The 10900-nt window shown below is 44.6% G+C and overlaps 1 protein-coding gene across 3 annotated transcripts in view; it reads right to left on the reverse strand.

The window, feature by feature from the left end:
- The window catches only part of TRIO (trio Rho guanine nucleotide exchange factor), a 224702-nt gene that overhangs the window by 200776 nt on the left and 13026 nt on the right, over positions 1-10900 (reverse strand). For all 3 annotated transcript variants that reach the window (XM_032337739.1, XM_032337740.1, XM_032337741.1), the window contains exons 3-5: positions 7553-7745; positions 4525-5037; positions 2896-3018 (exon numbers count right to left, since the gene is read on the reverse strand). In XM_032337739.1, coding sequence (XP_032193630.1) covers positions 2896-3018; positions 4525-5037; positions 7553-7745 — 829 coding nt within the window. The remainder of the gene's footprint in view (positions 1-2895; positions 3019-4524; positions 5038-7552; positions 7746-10900) is intronic.

A 10900-nucleotide genomic window follows, 5' to 3' on the forward strand; every position in this document is an offset into this window, starting at 1 on the left:
TCTACAGTGGCAGGGAGAGAGGGCACTGTGAGGCTAAGACAGTCCACCAAGGCCATGGTCAGTGGGAAACCGGCCTCCCTGGCTCTTGTGGCAATAATGCTCTAACGAGTATCCTTTAGGCAAAAGTAATGCCCCCTCTTCACATATGCGTTCTCTCCCTCTAGTTGCAGGTGATCAGAATTACTAATTTTTGTTTTGTATCATTAAAGATGTAAATCAACCCCAAAGGTGCTGGGAAGAGCATATGCCAATGCCCTCTGTTAGAACCCAGAGCAGAGCTCTCCATGCAGATGGGTCTGCCATGGGAACCACTGGGGGGACTCATTCCCACTGAGATTCTGTTATGGTGTCCCGTGTCCCTTTCAGATCTTCAACCAGACTGTACTGCGCGTGGAGGGTCTGTGGACTGGACCTTTACCATCATTCCATCAATGATTACACAGATAAGGAAAGTGCTGGCACACCAACCAATAAACAGACTCTAACATAAAATATAGAATTCCCCTTGTTAAAGTACCTACCTCTAGATCTTATCATCACAGTTTTCAAAGAAAAAAAAAAAAGATTTTATTTGTTTGAGACAGAGAGAAAGCTCGAGCATGGTGAGGGGCAGAGGGAGAAGCAGGCTCCCCACTGAGCAGGGAGTCCCATGCAGAACTCAGTCCCAGGACCCCGGGATCATGATGTGAGCCAAAGGCAGACGCTTAACCAACTGAGCCACCCAGGCGCCCTCATCACAGCTTTTAAAAGCATCTGCCATAGTACCATGAGCAGAATTGTTGGCATCCCTGAACATGCTTCAGAGACTGGCAACTTGGCAGACTGATATTCAGCATTTTCATTTTATCAAAAAAAAAAAAAAAGTTTAAAACACTGTAGGAAGCACAAGACAGGGCTGCAAATTAAGAAGTCCTTGCTCTGCATAAAGACGTGTCCTAGCTGGGTCCCAAGCACTCGTGGAGGAGTGGCGGACAAGGAGCCAGACAGGCCTGGAAGCTTCCCCGGCAGCTGCCGCCCACAGTGGCACAGGGTTATGCCACTTTTCCAGTTAAAACTTAAGCTTAGAGGGGCACCTGAGTGGCTCAGACAGTTGAGTGTCTGCCTTCTGTCTTTGGCTTGGGTCGTGGTCCCAGCGTCCTGGGATGGAGCCCCACGTCAGTCTCCCTGCTCAGCCGGGAGCCTGCTTCTCCCTCTCCCCTTACTTGTGCTCTCTCATAAATAAATAAATAAAAATCTTCAAAACAAAGAAAAAGAACTTTAACTTAGAAAAATAAGTTTATTGTAAAGAACCAGAAAATAGACTTAAGCCTTTAAAAATTAAAAAAAAAAGTACATTACTCATACTTTTAAGAGTTTCTTTTAACAGTGTTTTTAATTGATGATAACATGACTGTTAATAATTACCATTTATCAAGTACTTACTTTGCATTGAGCACTATCTTAGTGTTTTACATATGCAGAGGAAATAAAATTAAATCTGCCATGGAAGGCAGATAGAATCCCCACTTTACTGATTAGGAAACTGAGGCTTGCAGAGACTAAATGGACTAAAGTCACAAGGTAACTGGAAGGCTCAGGTTAGACACCTCTGCACTCCTACCCCAGCCCATGCTTCTGTCTTCTACATCATACTTCCCATTTTCTTGACCCTAAACGTCACACTAAGAATGCTGGGGGGTGGGTATATTTTCTGTTCTTGTTTTTCTAAAATATATTTTAGTACTTCTTGTTTATATATTATGTGATACAATAGACTGAATGCCTTCCACCACTAGCTGCGGTTTCAGAATAACTTGAAAAATTGATAAAAATTTCTTGGGAAGAAATTCTAAGATGCTTTCTCCACAGGTAACATTTTGGAACTCTTCATCTATGCCTGGGTTTAAAATTCCAAACCAGAAATTCTCTTACCTCAAACTCTAGAACAGACACTAAACTTTTTTGATGGACTCTATTATAAAAATTGTATTGCTAAATGTTACCTTTGAAACTGCCTAGAGCACTCAGTTACCCAAACTTTAATTAAATAGCATCTTACTGAATTAATTTAAGCAAAGACCCTGTCTTCAAACCACTTCAGTGTTCTGGTACAAATGTTACAAGGCACAAGAGTGGTTAATTCTCATAAGACTAGCTCAAAGTCCAACCCAAAACTCGTGGTCCCTGAAAAGGAAATTTTCAGAAGGATAATTGTCTACAGAAACAACATATATCCTGTAGAACATAGTGTTTTATTTTAGTTATATTAACTCCAAAAATGTAACAAAAATACTATTTAGAATTGTTTGTTGTTTTGCTTAACGGTCCTACAACAACCCAACACCGGTCACAACAGGCCAGTGGAGTCAAGCGCCTCAGCCTCAAACAGAGCAGGGTGTTCTAGGCATGGCCTATGTCCAGACCCTAGTACTTCATTTCAACCTGGAGGGAAATGCCATGTTTTAAGAGAACTGGAGTATGCCCTGGAGGGAGAAAGCAGGCAGGCTGGCTTATGTCCTCCTCACAAAGGGCAGCCAGCAAACTGTCGGCAGATCTGCTCAGAACATTCCCTCGACCACTGAGCAGCTTCTCTGGAGCCCCTACAGGCTCCTAAGAGGTACAGCACAGGAACCAGTCTCAAAATCACCCATGTAAACTGGCCAAGTAACTGGCTCGAGTTTCTCCGATGTGTTTGCTTGTTCTCACATTTTCATCTATATAAAGCTTAAAAGAACCTGTAGGTACTGCTAACACCAAGAACGTCGCATGCTCGGAGGTCAGCTACCAACACCACCGGTACCTCTAAAGGCCCCGCGTGGCCTCCTGGCAGAGGGCTGGGGCACCATCTGTGTAAGTCCCTCCCGTCCGCTGGAATCCTCTCTCATACACGCCACCTCTGTGCCCACAGCTTCTTACCATGCAGTTCATGGCGAAGTGGTTGTGCTGCGTCTGCAGCTCCATCGCGTGGGGGTGGCTGGTTCCGATCTCAGTGTAGCTGTTCAGAAACAGGCCCTTGTTGTGTGTGATCCAGTCAAACATCTACCAGAATGAAGAAAGACAAGCTGAAGCAGCTCCAGGAAGAGAGATGGCTGCCACAGGCCCAGGAGCAGGGCCAAGCCAACCAAGGGCAGTATCTTTGCTCTGACAACCTCTCGTTCTTTTGGGTCCAAAAATATCCTTGACTTCAAAGTAAGCTATTCTGAACGGACCCGGTCTGCAAGAAAGTCCTACCGCATGTGTTCCTTCAGCTGATGAGGAATTAAGGGGCAGACAGGCAAAGAGGGGTGCTCAAATCCCCCAGGCTAACTAAAACCAACCTCTGAGTCTCAACCCAGCCTCCCCATTGTTGCGAACTGCTTCCCTGACCACATTGCTCTTCAGTGAAAGCCCTGTTGGGTGAAATTAGGGACTGGCAGGTATCTGGGCAGGTTCTCCTATGCCCACAGATGACCGACAGCAACTCCAGTGACTACACGATCAGATCTGCTTGAGAGCAAACAGTATTTTAAAAACCGTGCAAATGCAAACAATAAAATTTACCATAAAAATAGAAAGGACTGGAAAAAAATTTAATGATGACATACATCTCTCTCGAGGTTCAATACAGATACTCCCTGGAAAAGGATGTCAGTTACGTTGCTCACAAGGAAAACATGAAAGCAAAAGGAAATAACTATCATTATTTGGACTAGTATCGTGACTTGAATCAGAATCCTAGAGACAGTCACCTGTTTTTCCCTAGTAATTGAAAGGAAGATTTTTCCAGTGTCTTTGACAAGGCTTTTCTTTAAACATAAGTACGCTGACGGGTAGGTTAAAAGCTTGCCAGACAACAGTAGTGGATTGTCACTGTCTGAAAGGTCCTTTTGTATCAAAGATTAGTGATGTAGTTTTTTTAACATTAGAAAATATTCTCCTGTGAGAAAAACTCTGTGAAAAAAATTCAATGAGCTCAAATTAAGAGTGATCGGTTCACCCACGTTCATGGCTTGCGACACAGTCCTCTCAGGAAGTGTCCTGTTCCCACTGCCAAGACGGAGTTAGCAGGGGACAAGAGCATCCACTCGGACCAGCTGTCTCATCTGGAGCATGAGAATAAAATGAGGCCGTAAGTAATCACTGCCCGTATTTCCCAGAAGCTATTCTTTTTAACACCTGATTCATCTTTTATCTTAAAAGCATGGTCAACAATAGATCGGAATGGTATTCTGTCACTGGCTTCATTGGGGCAAAACACAGACCTACGTAATTACTGCTTTTGATCATATAAATTCTATAAGATGTTCACTCTTTTAACTCAAGATACCCTTCTCGTCTATCTTACAGGCACGCCAAACCACAATGTCAGTCATTAAGAACCCAAAGCTCCTCAGACAGCCCTGGCCTGCAGCACGAGGGAAGCCGGAAGGCGGATTTCAGGCAGACGGCTGGAGTGAAAAGACACTCTCTCTCTCCTGACCAAAGCAGCCCCCGAGTGGCCAGGACCCGATGATCCAGGAAACCCATCCGTGTCTCATTTCAACTCCTCTCCCCCTACTCCTTTACCTTTTCAGCATCCTGCTCAAACAGCCTCAGCTGAAAGCACTGGTCCAGCTTCAGTTTTCGTACGTGCCACATCTGGTGCAGATGCTGCCGCGTGGAGTGCAGCCTGTCCAGCATGGCGGACACCTTGGGCAGGAGGCTCTGCAGGTCCGCATTGCCTGACCCCGAGTTCTTTTTGGGAAAGCTGTCACTGCTCTGAATCCTCTGGAGCAGCTTCTGTCCCTCTAAATCCAAGTCTTCTATGGGGGCCTTAATCACCTTCTTCTTCAGCTGGGAATGTTCCTCGATCATATTCCGAGCCCCCTCTAAATCCTGAGGCAATTCTTTCTTGGCCAGGATGTCCTGAAGTTCCTCCAGCCGAGAGAGCATGTGGGTTGCATTGCTAATGTAGTCTTCAAAAGCAACTCTGATTTCAATCCATTCTTCATGGTTGTATTCCAAGCAGCCATCAAACTCGGGAGTTAGCTGAGAAGGATCAACTACTTTGGTAAGGCCTTCTAAAGAGACCATGTTTGTCTTAAGGGGAAAAAAAATCATGTATGAGAAAATGAACCAATTTCCTGTGGCCTTATCATAATGCAATTTGCAATACTTACTTCTAGATATTCAAAATGTAAGGCAAGTGATCTCTTTACAGAAAATATACCTTGTTCTGGCCCCATAAAAACAAATGTAGATGAAACTAACATTACCAGTATAGTCAGTGAAACAGAAGTCCATTAGAACAACACATTAGTTAGAATACCTAAAATTACAGGATGTGTATCTCATGAGAGCTAAAGAAATGAGATTTCTTCCCAAGAATGGGGAAATTAACCCACTATCTTAGGCATGTTAACTGGGAAAGGTCTTAAATCGCAATACAGAGCAGACAATTAAGAAATTTTACTTTCATCAATGCACTCCTTCTCCTCCGAACCACTCCACCATCTCACTCACTCTGCAGAGGCCTCCGGCTCTCTGCAACCAAGCAAATGTCCTGTTCGTGGGCTTCCACAACCCTGAGAAGAGCCATCTCCCTCTGAGGACACATGTTTGTGAGCTCCTTATTCAGTGACAGACATGCTCCAACCAGACCACAATCACGGCTCATCTTTCCCTAGACCACCTCCCATCAAGTAGCAGATACGAGGCTATGAATGACTTTTTGAAACTTTCTAAAATATATAAAAGTTAGCCAGACAGGGGGCAGAAGCTCTTGCCATAAAGCTGAAGACAGACGGGATGTTTCATGCATTACAATCATCTGTCACAATTCTGAGTAGCAGAAGTTTTGTATGTTCCAACTTGCACTACATTCCAATCTAACAGCGACCAAGTTTTAGTCCTTTATAATCTAAGCAAAAATCTTACCCTCTCCCTACCTATGCCACGTACCACAGGGTTACTATCAATATTGTGCCTCAAGGAAAACATCGGGACTGGGAGAGGGTCATTAAATGCAAAGGCAAAGTTAAAGGAAAAAGATCTGTAGCCTAAGAGCCAAAAAACAAACCAAAGAAAGGCTGAATTAGCCCCACCTCTGTCACCTCCAGCCTTAGAAGACCTAGAACTACATCAGCCCCATGCTGGCTAGCATAAGAACCTGCAAAAAGCAAGAGAGCTAGGAAGAGGGGCCACTCCTAGTCCCGCACATCTGCTTGCGTGCAGACGTGCTGTAAGTTCATTTCTATCTCATCTGTCCAGACTTCTAGTAACATCCATGGAACTAATCACTTCACAGAGAGAGGCTGGTAACAATGTAGAGACAATAGAGAAGCTGGTCTAGGGAACTTTGAAGGCCCAGGGGAAGATACCAAAATCAGACTAGCAAAACTTTTTTGTGCATTCTACAATGCTACACCATTGTTTCTGCTTTAAACACGTATAATTAAAAGCAACACACTTTATATTCTGTATCACGAAAATAATAAGACCCAATAAACTGTTGTCCAAAATGACTTTTTAACTGTGTGAAGATAAAGGCTTATGGGTTTCATCTTTGTACCTAAATCTCTTGAGTGAAGTTTCAAATTCAAATTAAAACTGAATTCCAATTTCTGATTGAAAATCAGTATCATGGCAAGAGATTTAAAAACACAAGTAATACACATGTGAAAACACTGAAAAGTTACCATGGAACATGAAACTTAAGAAGTACTATTGCGTGATGTGCTTACTACTACTGTCGTTGATCTTAACACCCATGAGGACATTCACTGACACCTGCTGTTTGGGCAAACTTAAAGAAGGAGCACAAGCTATTCCACCAAATATTATGAGATCTTATTAGAAAACATTATACTACAGATTATGACATGAATTAGGTTTCAAGCTGGCCAGAACACTTTCTTCCCAAAATTATCTCCTTACACTACCTGCATCAAAGCCTAGGCAGAGCCTTAATAGCTGAAGGAGAGGGGACAGTAGAAAGGAAAAGAAGTCAGCAGGCTGAGGTCTGTTTCACACACCATCTAAGACAGTGACCTAACGTGCTGCTGAATTCCAAACTCTGCAGAGCTTTTAAAGGAGTATCTCCCTTTCCATCAACAAGAGAACGGACGCATGAAATACAGAACAGATCATTCCCTCCATTCTCAAGGACAAGGTGAAAACTCACTTTCTTCAGGACACGTGAAGTTGGGTATCTCTCCCTAACATTCCCTTATTTCCAAGCTGAAGGCAATGATGATGGATCTGGTGCCACATAAAGCCATCTGGGCTGAAGGGTGAAGCTGTTTTATCACGAGAAGTAAGAGGGAGCCTCTTTCGATGGTACACACCTTACACCTCAGCAGCCCCACCAACCAAAACCAAGAGAACTAAAACCTAAATCGCCCGTGGGTGAAATAATCCAGTAGCGTCATGTCATAAATGAACCAAATTTTGTTTTATTCGGTAACTGATTTTACATGCCATCTGTATGTAAGATGTGCCATTCCCATTTAATATGTGCTTTTAAAAATCTATTATCTAAAATGACGAGGAGAAAGTCAACTTTTAATAAACCACGCCTATTGGTTTAACTGGTCTGGCTACACATGGAAGTTACCTCAAATTCAAATTTAGAACTGCCAAAATTCGTCCTCTGTTTCTGCCAAAAGTTGTCTGGCTTGATTATCAGTGCAACATGAATGCAGCAGGGAAAGGACTCTTGCAGTATCTTCAGCAGAGGCTTAATGGAGTCCCACTTGGACCCGCGCATGTCCACGATCACTGTGAATCCTCGCTTGCACACCTCTTCACTAGAGAAAAAGAAAGAAACAGGTTTAAGCCATGCAACTCCTTCTCTGACCAGAGTCCCACTGGGTGAGGCTGACTCTGTGACCCTCACCCTGATGTCCATGGGGCTCCATACTGTGAGGTGAGGGTGGGTCGGGGAGGGGAAGGGGTGTCTCATCTTTTGCTTATTAAATGATCCCACAAACTGTCTAGGAACTATCACAGCAAAGGTCCTCAGTGAGCACTAATGGGGACAGACCCCTAACAGTGTGCACAGAGCCCAGGTGGGGAGGGTGAAAGACCAATGAACAGCAGTCACAGGAGCCTCCCAGGATCACGGGCACTGAAACCACCCACGCCAGTGCACTGGGGATGGCGGGAGCTTTTCAATTTCCCGTTTTGTCTCCTTTAACTGGTTTGGGTCCTTAGCTGTCCTAGAGGTTCTCCAAGTGTGCTCCACTGATCCCTTGGGCTCCTTGGTGCCCTTCTGGCAGGGTCTTCAGAGTAAAGGGATTTTCACAGTAATGATATGACTTATTTGTCTTTGTACGCGATTGCACTGGTGACACAAAGGCCATGGTGGTGACGAGGCTGGTCCTCAGCACCGGCCAAGCAAGTGCTAGAGCCTCTGTGCTCTTCCCCTCCACCTTCTGACCAATTTAAACAAAAAAGCCAGTTTCTCTTAACAATGACCCTGACAAAGCAATAAAAATTATTAGTCTTATTAAGTCTTGACCCCTGAGTACACGAAAAATATAGGCAATGCACTTCTGCCATAAAGAAAATCCAAGAGTCAAAATGTCCTTAAACGCAGGTGAAAATACTCTGTCACACTTGGTTATAACTTCAGTGTTCACGGGGAAGCTTTTAGAAAGGCTCTGGCACAGCCTTCCACTTCTGGAACAACCATAACTCTGTTTTGGGTGGATTCACACATTCCATGCAGGCTTCTGGTCCTAGCGCCAGACGTGGGCTGGATAATGCCTGAAGGAAGGGATCTGGACACACACCTAAGACCCTGAGTGGGTAATGACAACTTTTTCACCCAGCGTGAATGTACTGGGCCCAGACAGTGGAAAGACATTGGACATTTTTCTGCCTCAGGTCATCACCTGAGAAACTAAAACCTATTTATAATTTCATATTAAAAAAACTCAGGAAACTAATCTCTATCATCAAGTGTTGTTAAAAGGCCAAAATAAATCAAGTCAAAATTAAAGCCAACGTCATGCTCTCCTGCCTCAGCTCACATCTTTACTCTTCCCTCCCCATCCCTGCAGAAGGCCGTTCTTTTCCTTACCTTGAGGCACGCCATTACAGTAACTTGCTCCAAATTTCACAGACATAAAGTTCCTGTCACAGCTACATCCCCGTAAGAGGCATGTCACAAAAAAATTCTACAAAACAAGTCTGTGGGGCTAGAACCTGAGTAGGCAGCAGTGCAGGTGCTGGAAACATGGTGTGGCGAGCCATCACGGGGACACAGACTGACAGCAGCCCAGCTTCTCAAAGGCGGAAACTGCCAGGAATGGTTTGATGACCTCCTGTCTGCCACTCCTACATGAACAGGAGCCCCAAATGAGTTAATGCTTGGCTCAGGCCTCTCTCATGATACCACTTCTCCGTGTCTCCAGTAGGTCCTGGGCCATAAACCAGGGAACAGCATAGCACGGACCTCCTTCACAGATCCTGGAAGCAAACAGGGCTTCCAGAAAGGTCTCCTCAAATCTCCCAAGTCACTGACATGGAGCATTCTGGGCCTCTTAGGGCTCTGATGGGGTGTGCAATCTGGCAAGATCAGCCAGAGCACAGAGAGCCTGCCCCCACAGAGACCCTCTACTCCGGATACACCATCTACTGCCACACTCCAAAGGCAGGAGACCACATGCCAGGCCCCTGATGGCCTCAGTGGGTGCTGTCTGCTAGACTGACTTCAGCATCGGCCTTCACCAGATCTGGGTACGCTCTCAGGCAGACTGTGTCTCTCCTCACAGAGCATGACACGGTGTGCACAGCCCCTCCACTTGAAAGGGGCTGGAAAGGCATCCTGAGTAACTCCAGACTCAACAACAGGAACACGTCAGAGAACACCACACCAGAAGGTGCCTGAGCTTGCACAGATCACAGAAGGACTCACGATCCGCCTTCCTCCACAATTGAACCGACCACCCAGTGACTTCTAAATAATGAAAATCGTACACGAACTGGGCTGGGAGGGCATATCCTTCCAATCCGTCTCTTTACCCAGTTAAAAGCCAGTCCTTGTTAAGAAAGCAGTGACTTGCAAAGATTCCCAAACCCAGTTCTATTCAGGAGCAGCTACGGAACGTGGGCAGCTGTCTCCAGGAGAAGGCACCCATGCCACACCTCCACCAGAAGACACGGCTCGCTGGGACGTGTGATCATTCACCAAGTACTCCGGCAGTTTCCTTTAAGAACCTCATTTCATCAGGAGATAAAGAAATGTTAGATAAAATTAACATCCCTTCTCAATGCTGGTCTCTGAAAAACAGAAATGCTCCTTAGTTTCTACATGAAGAAAGTACCTTTTAATATGAATGTTCACAAATGAATCAATTTAAGTCTCACATTATTTTGCTAGTGACAAAAGAGTTTATCCATGTAGCTACTATAAATCATTCTAAAGAAGGGAAAATGCTCTAAAACATAATGAGTATACGTGTAATTCAAACAATAAGAGCAATAAACACCTAGAGATGTACCAAGACCAATGTTATTTTCATCACTGTGTGGGAATCCCAATTAGACCACCAAGAAGTTCTACTGTGACTTGCTTCTCCTACACATAGTTAATGGAAAGTTTCTTTGCAAATTGATTCTATGAAAGTCACTCCATCACTCCAATTGCTTTTTTTTTTTTTTAAGATTTTATTTATCTGTCAGAGAGAAAGAGGATAAGCAGGCTCTCCGCTAAGCAAGGAGTTCAATGTGGGACTCGATCCCAGGACCCTGAGATCATGATCTGAGCCAAAGGCAGTGGCTTAACTGACTGAGCCACCCAGGCATCCCACTTTTTTTTTTTTTTTTTAAAGGAGAGAGGAAGGAAAGGGAAGGTGACCCAAGTAATAATGCTCAAACTACCCATCACCGCTCAGATCACACTTACGATTACCTCTGAGGGCCACATTTTAAGAGGCACACAGACAGACAGAGGCTA

Source organism: Mustela erminea, chromosome 3 (assembly GCF_009829155.1).
Source record: "Mustela erminea isolate mMusErm1 chromosome 3, mMusErm1.Pri, whole genome shotgun sequence".
Taxonomy (NCBI): domain Eukaryota; kingdom Metazoa; phylum Chordata; class Mammalia; order Carnivora; family Mustelidae; genus Mustela; species Mustela erminea.